A 17,219-nucleotide genomic window follows, 5' to 3' on the forward strand; every position below is an offset into this window, starting at 1 on the left:
AGGTGAAAATAAGCAGTAATTGACACAGCTAAAAGGCCTCGTTACACGATTACACTGCCTCTCAGATAAAATGACAGTGATTTATGTCCCTTTTAATCCATTAGTTTGTTTGTGGGCTCGCTTATTATGGTCACCGGAGACTATTTGTGAAACCTATACCTTGAGGCCCCATTAGAGCCACATAGATTCAGGAGAAAGAGGTTGAGTGTTTGTGTTTAATGAAGAGAATGTGTGTGTGTGTGTGTGTGTGTGTGTGTGTGTGTGTGTGTGTGTGTGTGTGTTGTAGAGCATGAATGAGTCACCAGTGGAAATGTCCAATTTCCTAAAACCACAGCAGTAAGAAGCTCTCTCTCTGAGAACTGCCAGCAAGCATGATTCTTATGCATTTTCACAGTATACACAACTACTGCTGACACCAAACCTGTGTAGTGTGACTCAGACATAGCTACTGTACATCGATTTATACTTCTGTTGATCTCTTAGGGGTAATTCAACCATTTTTGTGAATTAAGTATGCTCTAACTGAGTGTTTGATTGAACACCTTTATTTGCAAGCAAAGCTCTTCCAGTGGAGTGCGTTGGATCTCAGGTAATTGGTAGTTATCCAGGAGGCTGGCCCTCAATCCATTATACAGGTGATAGCATTTCCCAGGAGACACTCTGCCCAGACACACACACACACAAAACAAGTGAGACAGAGGAAACAACGTCATACCACTTACATTAGGAACGTCCTTTTGATGAATGCAAATTGCTACCAGCTAAATTTAATTGAGAACTCAGGCTTATAGTTTAGATTTATATGTATTCATTTAGCAGACAATATCATTGACGTGACTCACCTATATTCTACATTTAAAAAAAAATAATAAATAAAATCATACTTCATTAGTTTAACATAAAATCATTAGTATTTCATTCATAACAATTTGATTTATTCCCCAATCTAGGTAGGGAAGGAGAAAAATAACAGAGATAGATATGCAGGAATGAATTAAGGCAGATATCAAGAAACATAGAAGATATGAAAGAAGAAAGGAATCTAAATATTAAGCAGAAAGTTAGAATAGAAGTTAAAATGGAACCAGAAGGCAGGAATATAGTATATGAAGACAGGAAATGAATTAGATAAGGAATACAGATTAGAAGGTAGATACTAGGGCTTCTATGGACTAGTCGAATAGTCGAGTTATTGACTACTTCAACCACTTTTCGGCGCTGTCGGAAACAATCGACTAGTCGAGCATGCATTAACCATAATGCGTACAAAGAGTTTGCAAGTATGACATGAATTTTAGGATTACAAAATTGTGTGTAGCTGTTACTTTCTATGACCTTATCTATGTTGCATATAAAACTTAAATATGTAATGTAATAATTAGGGGTGTGCCGGAAGCCCAATTCCTTATTCGGAATGGCACGGATAATGGCTTCAAAAATTAATAAATTTAAATTAAAATTAAATTTATGCATTTAGCAGACGCTTTTATCCAAAGCGACTTACAGTGCATTCAGGCTATCAATTTTTACCTATCATGTGTTCCCGGGAAATCGAACCCCCAACCTTGAGCTTGTTAGCGCAATGCTCTACCACTTGAGCAACAGAATAACAGATAAATAAATTCAGAATAATTCTGCCTGTATACTCGGCTGAAGCTGGCACAGTCCAGAGTTTGCTAGATAACAGGTGAGTCAGGGGGGATCAGCGCAATATTATACAACAGACCTCTAACGTCACGAGTGTAAAGTGAATGAATGTTAACTTTATGAATGAAAAGAGCGCAAATCAAACAGAGCATTGCAATTGTCTCTCCGTGCATCTCTCAGAAATCAGAGCTTTGCAAGAGTAATCTCACCTATAATAATACATCATACACGTTCTATTATTTTTACATGTTTAAAAGGCAATGATTTAAAGCTTTGGCTACGATATGATACGAATTGATGGAATAAGCACAGCGCGCTCAGCAATCAAACAGCCACGCTCCGCATCTCAGTCTCTCAAAAACCAAACCAGTTCTAGCAGGCTAATAATCAGCTTCGATAGGGATACATTTTCTACTTGGTCTACATGTTTGCATCTTTACTTTTTGCTGGTTTGCGCGGTACATACACATTTGTTTAGTGAAGTTCACTAAACATTAAGACACGCTTAAAGAGTTCTGCATAATGAAAAGGTGCGCATTAAATTGATTCAGTCGTGTTCAAATGATCACTAAACATTTGTCATGACATCTCTCTGCTTGCATGATAAATGATATTTTATTTTTTTCGGTTCCTTGCCGCTATCGCCTCTGGCTTGCTTAGTTGGGGTCACTTCATCTACAGCGATATCGTTGACTTGATTGCAAATGAATGCACAGACACTATTTAAACTGAGAGATGACATCACTGAATTCAATGATGAACTGCCTTTAACTGTCATTTTGCATTATTGACACACTGTTTTCCTACTGAATGTTGTTCAGTTGCTTTGACGCAATGTATTTTGTTTAAAGCGTTATATAAATAAAGGTGACTATTTTAGAAATTATTAATTATTTTAGTTTAACACGACATACTACTTGTTCAGTGATAACTATGAAAAAAAAAAAGATAGCCATAACGGTCTTATCAACGTTGTATCCGAATGCAGATACAGAAATTGTTGTTACAGATACAAATACTGGCTGTTACATGAGAATTTAAATATGTAATGTCACAATTATAAAGTTTTGACAATTTACATATGTAATTGTTGCATATGGCTATGAATTAATAAGCGTTTATTGATAAAAAAAAAAAACTAATGAATGTCTTTTCATGTACAGTAGCATGAACCACAAGTAGTCGAGTAACTCGAGTATTTTTTAAATAAAAAATTGACTAGTAGAAATCAGTAGTCGTGCAACCCCTAGTAGATGCAAAGGAAGGAAGAAAGCAAAGAAGGAATTTAAGGCTAATTACAAACGGCTTTTTGAGCCCTTCTAAAGGCATTTTGGGAAGGGAACGCCATTTGTAGTCATTTGGATGTTCCAAATTAAAGTGAACAAAAGAATCCCTTCACAAATTGCCTTTCCAGAAGTCAGTTAGTGAAGAGAATATGCGATAGTCACTTCACGGAAGTGATTTCTGTTTGTGATCATGTGATCTTCAGTTACGAGGAGTTTTAGAACTTGTAAGTCTAAAAACAATTTATATTGAAGCCAGTCTGTTTGTGGAATGTACAACTATGATGCAACAGTGATGCTTAATACCACCTCTGCGAAAAAGATCAATGCCTGCTTCTACGTCACTGCCTATTATGCCCCGCCTGAGAGAGGTGAATGTGGAGGTCTACATAAAAACCTAATGATAAAGATGGCTCTGAAGACAACAAGACTCTGTGCAGGAAAACCAGTGTCTGCGTTGCCTTCCTTCTGATCCCAACATTAGGGAAGAGTGGATGAAATTTATTTTTAATCAAGTTCCAGACTGTGTCACTAAGAACCCTGTCCTTTGTTCACTTACATTTCTGTGGATTCATTTACAAACAAGGCAAACTTAGACGTGGAAATTTCTGAAAGACTGCTACTAAATGATGATGCTGTGCCAACTAAATTGGGTTCAACAGTAATAGTCTGATTGTTTTTACTACCTGTGTGTTCACGCCACCAGCATCGGGAGCGTCAAAGTGGCCAGAAGTCATTAATTTTCATTTTGAGCCTGCGTTGAGCAGCAGCGAAGAGCGGCACGGCGCAGCTTGGTCGTTGAGAGCATCGAGGGGAGTTGAAATCAGGGCAACTTTATGGTATGGGCTATGACGCGGTTGGGCAGCAAACAATCGGAACGTAGAAGTCCACCGCTTGAGAGGATTCCAGAGAACGCAGCTCCGACAACATTAGTTCTCAAGCACAATATAGGACAGGTTGAGTTTGTGTGGCAAGTTTGCAATAATCTATGTGTCCCTGTTTGCATAGCCTACAAAAAAAAAAAAAGATAAGTGGACCAAGGTGTCTGAGATTATTCATGTTTTGAATTCATGTGAGTTGCTGATGTGCATTAATGATATAATAATAATAATCTAATGATATAATAAATAATAGTAGGCTATAGTTGTCCCAGTTTACTTTTAAACAAATTTGCTTGATTATGCTTACATTTAGTAACGTTTATACTTGATTATATTTACTTAAGTAACATTTTCAATGCAGGACTTTTACTTGCATCAGAGTATTTTTACAGTGCTTTATATATTATTAGGTAAAGGATATTAAAACTTCATCCACAACAATATTTCATGAGGTTAACTTATTAAGTTAATCTCATTGTGGTTAGTCTGCACAAGATCAACAAGCTTGTTTGCTTTGCGGCCACTTTAAATACAAGATAAGCATTCGATCTAAGTCAGAGCATCAGATCGCTCATGAATCTTTCTGTAGCATTGTGAGCAGGGCGGCCAGAGCGATTTTTGACGCTGTCGATGCCAGCGGTGTGAACGCGCAGTAAGTTATTACTATTGTTTTGTCTGTTTAACTGAACAGAGATGACATCAATGAATTCAATGATGAACTGCCTTTATCTATCATTTTGCATTATTGACACACTGTTTTCCTAATGAATGTTGTTCAGTTGCTTTGACGCAATGCATTTTGTTTAAAGCACTATATATAATAAAGGTGACTTGACTTGACTTGTTAAACTGATAGTTTAATATGAGTATTTATGCTGTTTTAACCTAAATCACAGCAACATCTATCTGTGAAGGACATAGGCTGTCAAAGATATACACAAGCGTTAGCTAATCATAGCAGTGGGCATTGGGTGTCAAAACAGGACAGAAAATAGACTATTACTTCTAAATTATGATGTTTTTTGGTGTAAAAGTCTTGATAACATTATAAGTGGACCTCAGAGACCAGTACCAAATGAAAAACAGAGGCAGTTCATGGCCTCTTTAATAGTAAATAAGACACAATTAGACAATTTAAAAAAATAAATAAATAAACACTAGTGGTCCGTTCACACCAGATGCAAATAAAGCGTTAAGCTCGAGTGATTTATATGTTAAGTCGATGCAAAGACGCGAATAGACAACCTGCGTGTCGAATTGAGCATTTCGGGCGTTTTGACGCGCAAAACATGTGATTCGCGCTAGTTGAAAAATCTGAACTTTGGCAAAAATTTGCGCCGCGTTAACCAATCAGGAGCTTGCTCTAGTAGTGTCGTGAATATGACGTAGCAAGCTGAGGCAAAGCTGATAGTTTCCGTAATCTGCGAAACACATTTTTAAATAGGCGGTGTCTTTATAAATAAACCGCATATTTGAGTGTAAAACAACTACATTCTCACCTGAAATTCTTTTAAAACTACATTTCATGACACGCTAACAGTAATATTTAGAAAATGATTTGAATAAATGGTGGATGAAATCTCAATGCTGCGTGAACTTAACTGGCAGAAGCCCCTCCCAAGACGCGGATTCGCATCTGTTGTGAAGTGAGTTTTACGCGAATGAAGCAAGTAAACTCAAAATGTTCAAGCATTCAACTACGCATGAATAGCATAATTTATTCACGCAGGTCACATCTGGTGTGTTTATTTGCAACAACTGATTGAGTGCAGAATGATGCATGCATGTGCAGCATTGTCAAGGTAACATTTGGTCAGTCACTCCCTTCCTCTGAGGGAGTTGCAAACACTTATACAAGAGAGTAATGTCCTACACCCTTCAAAGAACACACTTCAAGGGAGTAGGGCATAGGGAATAGAGCATCACAGTCTACCGAGAAGATTAGGCAAATTGTGTAACATCTACGTGAAAACATCTTTGTATAACATACTTGATAACATCAGTCAGCTCAATTTGGCTACTGTAATTTTCCTTACTGTTTTTACAATAATATTTAAACATAGCCACAGAAATGCAGTTCAGGGAATTTACATACATTACAATTAAATATTATAGCAAACATTATTGCCTCTTTTAATTTTAATTTTAACAAATTAATAGAATTATAGAATAAAGAACAAAGATTACTTGTTAGATTTAACCAAAATGAATAACATCTTATGTTTAACCACTACAGAGACATCAAAGCTGGTGGCAAATGTCAGAAGGACTAGCCTAGGTTATGGTCCTCTCTACGGATACATGAGCAGTGAGTGCGTGGAGCTCATGTCTCCAAAACCAGCAATACACATTTTCAAATAGGCGCTGAATTTTGAGTTTATGAATAAACCGCAGATTTAAAGTTTTAAACATTACATTAACATTTATTCATTTAGCAGACCTTTTATCCAATTATATATATATGGCACAATCAAGCGACGTTCACTCTGCAGAACGCAAGCTTCTAGAGGGTAAATAAGTCTGAAGTAATACATTTAGGTAAATGGGTGCAGAGTCTGTGGTAGTTTTGTAGGCAAACATCAATGCCTTGAATTGTATGCGAGCAGCTATTGGAAGCCAGTGCAAATTGATAAACAGAGGTGTGACGTGTATTCTTTTCGGCTCATTAAAAATTAATCTTGCTGCTGCGTTCTGGATTAATTGTAAAGGTTTGATAGATCTGGCTGGAAGACCTGCCAAGAGAGCATTGCAATAGTCCAGCCTGGACAGATCAAGAGTTTGAACAAGGAGTTGTGCAGCATGTTCCGAAAGAAGGGGCCTGATCTTATTGATGTTGAATAAAGCAAATCTGCAGGATTGGACAGTTTTAGCAATGTGGTCTGAGAAAGTCAGCTGATCATCAATCATAACTCTAAGGCTTTTGGCTGTTTTTGAAGGAATTATGGTTGATGTGCCTAACTTGATGGTGAAATTGTGATGAAACAATGGGTTTGCTGGAATCACAAGTCGTTAGGTACACAAACGACTGCATTAGTCGCTGCCTGCAGGTGTCGCTGTTGGACAGTGTTTTCTCTACTTCCTGTTGGCCTTCTGTAGCAAATCGTAGCTCCGTGTAGCTGTTTTTATTTTATTTTTTCTCTAGAATCTTTATCTTACTATCACTCTCTGTTTTTTAAAGTGGTAAAATATAACTTAATTCACACCATATTTCTGATATTATCGATCAATCTTATCAGATTAACTTTGATCGTTCACTTTTATTTTATATCCTTGAGTGCAGTACACCTGCAAAGTGTTAGCACTCGTTAGCTTGTCATTAGCGTTTTCATTCGAACCTATCGCTGTTTTCTTTTCTCCTCTCGTTCCAGTTTTTCACAAGTTCATCAAACAACCGAAGTAAGAATATTTCATCAAGCACGGTGAGTAATGGCTTCTCCCGTCATTGTTACTTGCACCTCTTGCCACATGTACAGTTTATCTATCTCTGTCGCTGATGAGGGATTCACATGTGATAAATGCAGGGAAATAGTTAGGCTGACAGAGAAGATTTCAGAATTAGAGACACGCATCCAAACTTTAATTGAGGACAGTAAGAATGTTAGGGCTCTAGATACGGCTTTGGATGCGTCTAGCTCAGGGATTCCTGTACATTGTTCGGTTCCGGAAACAGAGCCCTTACAGCAGGGCAACTGGGTGACGGTGAGGCAGCGTAGTCGTGGGTCAAAACACCGCTCTTCTGTTCCGATCAAAACATTAAACAGGTTCTCCCCACTCAGTGATGCACCCACTGAGAAACCTGATGAAAGTGCTCTAGTTATTGGTGATTCTATTGTACGGAACGTGAATATAGAGACACCAGCCACCATAGTCAAATGTTTACCGGGAGCCAGAGCGCCTGACATCTTGGCAAATTTATAAGTGCTGGCTAATGCTAAACGTAAATAAAGTAAGATTTTTATTGATGCCGGCGCTAATGATGTTCGACTTCGCCAGTCGGAGATCACTAAAAATAACATTAAAGAGGTGTGTGAACTTGCAAGCACGATGTCAGACACTGTAATATGCTCTGGTCCCCTCCCTGCTTACCGTGGTGATGAGATGCATAGCAGATTGTCATCACTCAATGGCTGGATGTCTAAATGGTGCCCACAGAATAACATAGGTTTCATAGACAATTGGACGAGCTTTTGGGGCAGACCTGACCTGTTTAAAAGAGATGGTCTTCATCCCTCCTGGGGTGGCGCCACTCTTCTCTCTAGAAATATGGCAAATAGTCTTAGTGTTTATACTTGACTAACTGGGGCCCAGGTCAGGAAGCAGACAGACTGGCTAAACCGACCGTCTGCTAGCTGCCTCCCGTCACAGAGGTCAGTTAATTCTCAGCACATAGAGACTTTTTCACCTAGATATCACACTGTAGAGACTGTGTCTGTTCCCCGAACTAGAAAATACAAAAAACGTCCAAACCAAGTTAAGATTAACAATTTAATTGAGGTTCAACAAATAAAAAACAGAAGCAATATGGATAAACAAATGATAAAGCTTGGCTTATTGAATATCAGATCCCTTTCTACGAAAACACTTTTTGTAAATAATATGATCACTGATCATAATATAGATGTACTCTGTTTAACAGAAACCTGGCTAAAAACTGATGATTACATTATTTTAAATGAGTCCACCCCCCAAGATTACTGTTATAAACATGAGCCGCGTCTAAAAGGCAAAGGTGGAGGTGTTGCTTCAATTTATAACAACGTTTTCAGGATTTCTCAGAGGACAGGCTTCAAGTATAACTCGTTTGAAGTAATGGTGCTTCATATAACATTATCCAGAGAAGCAAATGTTAATGATAAATCCCCTGTTATGTTTGTACTGGCTACTGTATACAGGCCACCAGGGCACCATACAGACTTTAATAAAGAGTTTGGTGATTTTACATCCGAGTTAGTTCTGGCTGCAGATAAAGTCTTAATAGTTGGTGATTTTAATATCCATGTTGATAATGAAAAGGATGCATTGGGATCATCATTTATAGACATTCTGAACTCCATTGGTGTTAGACAACACGTTTCAGGACCTACTCATTGTCGAAATCATACTCTAGATTTAATACTGTCACATGGAATTGATGTTGATGGTGTTGAAATTATTCAGCCAAGTGATGATATCTGAGATCATTATTTAGTTCTGTGCAAACTTCATATAGCCAAAATTGTAAATTCTACTTCTTGTTACAAGTATGGAAGAACCATCACTTCTAACACAAAAGACTGCTTTTTAAGTTATCTTCCTGATGTAACCAAATTCCTTAGCATATCCAAAAGCTCAGAACAACTTGATGTAACAGAAACTATGGACTCTCTCTTTTCTAGCACTTTAAATAAAGTTGCTCCTTTACGCTTAAGGAAGGTTAAGGAAAACAGTTTGACACCATGGTATAATGAGCATACTCGCACCCTAAAGAGAGCAGCCCGAAAAATGGAGCGCAGCTGGAGGAAAACAAAACTAGAGGTATTTCGTATTGCTTGGCGGGAAAGTAACATATCCTACAGAAAAGCATTAAAAACGGCTAGATCCGATTACTTTTCTTCTCTTTCAGAAGAAAACAAACATAACCCCAGGTATTTATTCAATACAGTGGCTAAATTAATGAAAAATAAAGCCTCAACAAGTGTTGACATTTCCCAACACCACAGCAGTAATGACTTTATGAACTACTTTACTTCTAAAATTGATACTATTAGAGATAAAATTGCAACCATTCAGCCGTCAGCTACAGTATCACATCAGACAGTGCACTATAGACGCCCTGAGGAACAGTTGCACTCATTCTCTACTATAGGAGAGGAAGAATTGTATAAACTTGTTAAATCATCTAAACCAACAACATGTATGTTAGACCCTATACCATCTAAGCTCCTAAAAGAGGTGCTTTCAAAAGTCATAGATCCTCTTCTGACTATTATTAATTCCTCATTGTCATTAGGATATGTCCCCAAAACCTTCAAACTGGCTGTTATTAAGCCTCTCATCAAAAAACCACAACTTGACCCCAAAGAACTAGTTAATTATAGACCAATCTCGAATCTCCCTTTTCTGTCCAAGATACTAGAAAAGGTGGTATCCTCACAATTATATTCCTTCTTAGAGAAAAATGGTATATGTGAGGATTCCCAGTCAGGATTTAGACCGTATCATAGTACTGAGACTGCTCTCCTTAGAGTTACAAATGATCTGCTCTTATCATCTGATCGTGGGTGTATCTCTCTATTAGTTTTATTAGATCTTAGTGCTGCGTTTGACACAATTGACCACAACATTCTTTTGCATAGACTTGAACACTTTGTTGGCATCAGTGGAAGTGCATTAGCATGGTTTAAATCGTACTTATATGACCGCCATCAGTTCGTAGCAGAGAATGAAGATGTATCCTATCGATCACAAGTGCAGTATGGAGTACCTCAAGGCTCAGTACTAGGGCCGCTACTCTTCACACTTTATATGTTACCCTTGGGAGATATCATCAGGAAACATGGTGTTAGCTTTCACTGTTATGCTGATGATACTCAGCTCTATATCTCTTCGCAGCCTGGTGAAACACACCAATTTGAAAAACTAATGGATTGCATAGTCGATATAAAAAAAGTGGATGACGAGTAATTTCTTACTGCTAAATTCTGAAAAAACAGAGGTGTTAATTATAGGACCTAAAAACTCTGCTTGTAATAACCTAGAACACTGTCTAAGACTTGATGGTTGCTCTGTCAATTCTTCGTCATCAGTTAGGAACCTAGGTGTGCTATTTGATCGCAATCTTTCCTTAGAAAGCCACGTTTCTAGCATTTGTAAAACTGCATTTTTCCATCTCAAAAATATATCTAAATTACGGCCTATGCTCTCAATGTCAAATGCAGAAATGTTAATCCATGCATTTATGACCTCAAGGTTAGATTATTGTAATGCTTTATTGGGTGGTTGTTCTGCACGCTTAGTAAACAAACTACAGCTAGTCCAAAATGCAGCAGCAAGAGTTCTTACTAGAACCAGGAAGTATGACCATATTAGCCCGGTCCTGTCAACACTGCACTGGCTCCCTATCAAGCATCGTATAGATTTTAAAATATTACTTATCACTTATAAAGCCCTGAATGGTTTAGCACCTCAGTATTTGAATGAGCTCCTTTTACATTATAATCCTCTACGTCCACTACGTTCTCAAAACTCAGGCAATTTGATAATACCTAGAATATCAAAATCAACTGCGGGCGGCAGATCCTTTTCCTATTTGGCGCCTAAACTCTGGAATAACCTACCTAACATTGTTCGGGAGGCAGACACACTCTTGCAGTTTAAATCTAGATTAAAGACCCATCTCTTTAACCTGGCATACACATAACATACTAATATGCTTTTATTATCCAAATCCGTTAAAGGATTTTTAGGCTGCATTAATTAGGTAAACCGGAACCGGAAACACTTCCCATAACACCCTATGTACTTGCTACATCATTAGAAGAATGGCATCTACGCTAATATTTGCCTGTTTCTCTCTTGTTCCGAGGTCACCGTGGCCACCAGATCCTGTCTGTGTCCATATCAGAGGGTCACTGCAGTCACCCGGATCCAGTACGTATCCAGACCAGATGCTGGATCAGCACCTAGAAAGGACCTCTACATCCCTGAAAGACAGCGGAGACCAGGACAACCAGAGCCCCAGATACAGATCCCCTGTAAAGACCTTGTCTCAGAGGAGCACCAGGACAAGACCACAGGAAACAGATGATTCTTCTGCACAATCTGACTTTGCTGCAGCCTGGAATTGAACTACTGGTTTCGTCTGGTCAGAGGAGAACTGGCCCCCCAACTGAGCCTGGTTTCTCCCAAGGTTTTTTTCTCCATTCTGTCACCGATGGAGTTTCAGTTCCTTGCCGCTGTCGCCTCTGGCTTGCTTAGTTGGGGACACTTCATCTACAGCGATATCGTTGACTTGATTGCAAATAAATGCACAGACACTATTTAACTGAACAGAGATGACATAACTGAATCCAATGATGAACTGCCTTTAACAATTATTTTAGCATTATTGACACTGTTTTCCTAATGATTGTTGTTCAGTTGCTTTGACGCAATGTATTTTGTTTAAAGCGCTATATAAATAAAGGTGACTTTGACAAGCAGTTTCTAAACAACTACATTGTTGTGAATATGGTGGTTGAAACGCAATGCAGCATGAACTCAACCAATCAGCATGCTCAACGTCCATGTCCCACCCCCAAAAGTTATGGACATTTGAAAAAATACTACCTCCCGAGCAGGGACTTTCTAAGTGGAACATTTTTACCTGGAACTCTATTTAGATCCTGGTTCCTGTGGTGGAAACACACCGAGTACCGGAACAAAGTCGCTAGTTCCTGGGGAAAGTTCCTGCGGTGGAAACGGTTCTATAATGACTTCTTTCTGCATCTTGGCCATGCTAAGTTGCAACTGTGGATCAAACTTTATGCCTACAGTCAAAGGTCTTCTATGAAAGACTTGTAAAAGCTTGGTGATGTTAAAGTCAATTTGCTTTTCCATGAATAATGCAGCACTATGGAGTTACTGTGGCAACGGAGTGTTGTGCGTTGTGTCAATGTGTGGTACAATAAGAGGGGGCATATATTTCGGTGTTTATGAATGAATATGAAACTGAAATGGTGTGTCATAGTCTGTGCTGAGCAGCAGGGTAGATTCATGTAGAAGCTAGTGCCTGACTTATTATCCTCCCTCTTTCATACAAACACACACACACACACACTCACTCACTCACTCACTCACTGTCTAAAAAGCATGAGTCACTGTGCCAATTTAACCTCCAACACGTAGACACCAGACAAAAGCGCACTCTGCCTCACTCACACACACATACCTGAAATCAGTTTAGTTTGCCATTTAAATAAACAACAAAATAAAAAAATAAAATGAATTACATATGCATATGCATCATCAATTTACAGTATACAGAACAAAGTGAGAGAGCCAAACAGGATCTGAGATGTGAGATATGTATGCATGTAACAATAATAATGAAACTATTCAAGGCCACATCTTTCCTCTGTGTGGACTTACAAAAAGAGAGAGAGAGAAAGAGAAAGAGAGAGAGAGAGAGTGAAACCTTGAGAAAAGCACAGTCAGGGCTCAGAGATAGACAGAGAGGATAGACAGACTTACAAAAAAAAAAGAAAGAGAAAGACAGTGAAACCTTGAGAGAAGCAAGGTCTGGGCTTTCAGACCTTTCATGAACACATACTAGACATGAATACAAAGGGAGAAGTGTTTTTAGTTTAGTTTCGGGGTTTATTCACATCAAATGGATATTTTACCTCAGATGAAAATACGGTCATTATTTAATCATGTTGCCAAATGTTGTTCAAAACAACGTATGACCTGCATTAATTTTTTTCTTCAGTAGAATAAAAAAGGAAAATATTTTATTTTAATTGAAGTTTACAGTGTTATATATACTAATAATGACATGACTTTCCTAATTCTGCAGAACACAAAATAAAAAAAGAGGTAATTTTCTTCAGAGGTAAGTAGTTATACATTTGTCATAATTTATTCAAGTTAAATTAAACTTTTATTTTGATGGTCTGTTGTGAAGATCTTTCAGTTTCAGTTTGAATTTGACGAGAGCTTTTCTTGCATGAAATAGTAAAAAACTTGTATTCATGTTCTCATTTATTGAGAAGCCAGATGCTGAAAACAGTTAATGCCAGTGAGTTTGAGTAGTAACTGAATCTATGTCACTCTTTCACACAGAGATGCAGAGAGCATGTAACATGCACTGACAGGCTGGTTTTCACATTTATTTCATATTATCACTGTTATTGATAAATTTTATTGCAATCTCAATATGATATTGTTTGATATCATCCAGCCCTATATAAATAGCTGGTGGCAAAAAATTAATATTTACATTGTGATATTAGGTTGTCATCATATGAAATTGTAGTTGTGTCATCTCATCATATGAAAATATAAGAAGTGTCAAGTCTCAAAAAATGTTGTAAAGCATAGACCTGTTATTTTCTACAAAGGAAAGTAATACAGGACAGAAATGACGCAAATCCTATCATTATATTGTTGTGTTTTATTATTATTATTATTATTATTATTTTTTTTTTTACTGTGTTAAAGAAGCTCGATCCAAATCAGTGTGATCTGCGTGAGTGGGGGGAAAAAGCACATGCAAATGATTCATTTTATCCCACAGCATTTTTGTGATACAAGCATATACTGCATATTCCCAGAGGTTTGATATTCTTCCATATTCTATATAAAGGGTGCAATTCTTCTGACTGAAATTGGTTTTGATACTTGTGAATGCATTGAAGAAGAGTTGCTGATATATAGGAATAACACATAAAAGAGGATGAGGGACGGGAGGGAGAGAGGGAGAAATATATGTACCTTCCAGCACGGCCTTTCCTCTGTTTGGCATTGGCTAAGCTCACCCACTCTGCTGTCATGGTCCTGATGTTGTTCTGGGTGTCAAAATGAGTTTCTTTAATCTTCCCTCCATCTATCACATACACGACATCATCTATTGTGATACTGAAAGAGACAGAGATTAAAGAATATTGAATGTTATGTCTTACTAAGTGTAATTCACCTTTTGGGAAAATTCTGGGAGGGAAAATCAAAAATAATTATAATGTGTTGATAATAAAATAACTCTTCGTAGTATAGATAGAATCAACAGCACATCTTTGATATGGCTCAGCGCTTTACTGCAAAGCAAGTACATAATATTCGTTTTAAGGATCTGATGAAGTAGCTGTCAGCAAACAAAATCTAGATCGATGATAGTTAGATATACATTCTGTGTCGCTAGACTCAAATACTAAATAATGATTGCCGAAATGTTCGTGTATTTAAGGGTAAAAAGAATATGCCATGCTGCTGTCAACTGAGTTATTATATTAGATATTCGTGCAAATAAAATGTAACTGAAGTTTAATCTTGTCTTCTGCAAACTTTTCAAAACCATATTTTAGGGCTGCACAATTGATCTAATTTCTAATTGTGATTACAATTACGGATGCTACAATTACATAATTGTTCAAAGCGGCAAGTAATCGTTGAAAGTCCACTTATGTTAATCTGCATGCTTAAGATGATGTCAGATGTTATCTTAAGGGTCTTTCCATTGTTTTAATTTTTTTGTATAACATTATAATACCATTCATATTTGTACTATTTATAATTCAAAGAAGAAACCAATCCGATGTATATTTGACATTTGAGACTTAATTCTATAGAAAAGCACTAATGGTTTTTCAGTTAAGAGTGTTTTTAGCTTGTTTATTTTCATATAAAAATATGGCATGCAGTTGCATCAAACAATTATTAAACATCATTCAATGTAAATTGTGATAATCATAAATTAATAAATCACAATTACAAGTTCAAGGAAATGATCAACAATTGTGATTATTGTCAATCTTGCAGCCCTACCATAAATGATAAAATGAAATAGGATGACAAAGTTGACATAACTGTAATGAAACTCTAATAGCTGATAAAAATCCAACACCGTTATAGACTCGGATGTTTATTATCAGAGACCAAACATTATAAAAACGGCAGAACAACATGATGATACTGAGCGCAATTAAAAAGAGATTTACTCATGAATTTATTTATGAAATCCCATCAAATTCTGTCTGCTTTCAACTCATTGTTGAGTTTGTTTGTACATACAATGTTTGAAGCCTGTTTTAAAGCTGTGTGCTAGTCAGTTGAGCTTTAATTAGCTCGCTCTATTGCCAGTTGGCCATTGCATGGTCTCAACTTTTGCATACTGATGGCGCTAGCTAGAAAAACAGTGAAAACCGTGTTAATTATTCATTATCACACAAAACTGACAGATGGTTATTTGAATTTTGACAGAGATTCATCATACAGTACAAGACACAGAAAAGCACAAAACACACAAGAGAAAAAAAACAACTGTACAAACACAACAGACTCAAGCCCACCTGGTTTCTGCTATGTTGGTAGCGATAACAATCTTACGCACTCCTGGGGGTGGCTTTTTGAACACCTGAGGGGAAAGAGAAGCGAAGTGTCATTCATGAACATAATAGCATTACTGAAAGTTTGAGGCACTGGACTTCACATGGAGCCAAGTAAATTCAATTCAGCAGTCAGATGGAAGGGAAAAATCTCATTTGTGAGCTTGACACAGCTGTCTACACTTACCTGTGTCTGAGACACTGTGGGCATCAAAGAGTGGAGGGGGATGATGATAAACCGATCTGAAAGAGAGTTGAGATTTGAGCAAGTCAGAACTCAAGGTGCTGTGGCTGCTAGCATACATGTGTTTGTTGTTAAATCTGTGTAAAGACAAATGATGCTGTGATGAATGTAGATGAATTTTTATGTTCCTATAACAACCAACCCTCTACACATTGCAAGTAAATCACTCATCATCAATCAACATTCATGTTTTGATTATGACAACAGTTTTCTAGAATATTTTCTTCAAATGCTGAGGTAATGTCTGGTATGATTGATTTCAATTTCCAAGAAATGTAGAGATACAAAACTATATCTTCATAATTATTTTCAGGTAAAAAGAAATATTACAAACAGGGATTAAGGGACTAAAAGACTGAAACATCTACCTGACTTAAACATCTGGTCAGCCATGAGAATATCATTCAGGGTGCTGATGTTGTCCCATCCAGGAAGAAACACTAGAATCGCTCCATACTGCAGGAAAAAGCAGCGTCAATGTGTCTATAACTGCACACTCATTCTTTTTTTTCTTTTTAAATATGTTTACAAAAATGTTGGTTCATTGTGTGTCTATAATTGCACATACTCATTCTTTTTTTTTTTTTTAGTTTATACATTTTGGGTCATTAAGATTTTTTCAAAAAAATAATACATTTTTCAGCAACTAACTACACATTGAATTGATCAAAAGTTACACTAATAACATTAATAAAGTGACAAAGATTTTTATTTTTCATAAATGCTGTTCTTATAAACTTTCTATTAATCAAAGCATCCTAAAAAAATGCACTAAAATACTAAGCACAACTGTTTTCAACAAATGTTCTTGAACAATGAAGGATCTCTGGAAAATGCTTAAATGTACAGCAGTATGCTCATTGGCTGTGTATGAACCAACCAGTTTGTGCCAAGCAGTTTTGCGCTGTAAATATGATCAATTTGCATTAAGGCCTGTTAACCATCTAGAGTTTCATGGCAGAACTTGGCATTTATTTTTTAAGATATTACTGTTTTTACTGTGTTTTGGATCAAATAAATGTACCCTTTGTTGGCATAAGAGACATTCAAAAGCATAAAAAAAACATACCAACCACTATAAACCATGAAGAACACACTAGCAAAC

The 17,219-nt window shown here is 37.1% G+C and overlaps 1 protein-coding gene across 1 annotated transcript in view; it reads right to left on the bottom strand.

Moving 5' to 3' along the window:
- Positions 1–17,219, bottom strand: part of dhx36 (DEAH (Asp-Glu-Ala-His) box polypeptide 36) — a 41,530-nt gene that overhangs the window by 10,409 nt on the left and 13,902 nt on the right. Inside the window, exons 12-16 of the mRNA XM_059506221.1 lie at positions 16,483–16,570; positions 16,058–16,113; positions 15,835–15,899; positions 14,264–14,407; positions 543–660 (exon numbers count right to left, since the gene is read on the bottom strand). Coding sequence (XP_059362204.1) covers positions 543–660; positions 14,264–14,407; positions 15,835–15,899; positions 16,058–16,113; positions 16,483–16,570 — 471 coding nt within the window. The remainder of the gene's footprint in view (positions 1–542; positions 661–14,263; positions 14,408–15,834; positions 15,900–16,057; positions 16,114–16,482; positions 16,571–17,219) is intronic.

This window comes from Carassius carassius, chromosome 23, assembly GCF_963082965.1.
Source record: "Carassius carassius chromosome 23, fCarCar2.1, whole genome shotgun sequence".
Classification (NCBI taxonomy): Eukaryota; Metazoa; Chordata; class Actinopteri; order Cypriniformes; family Cyprinidae; genus Carassius; species Carassius carassius.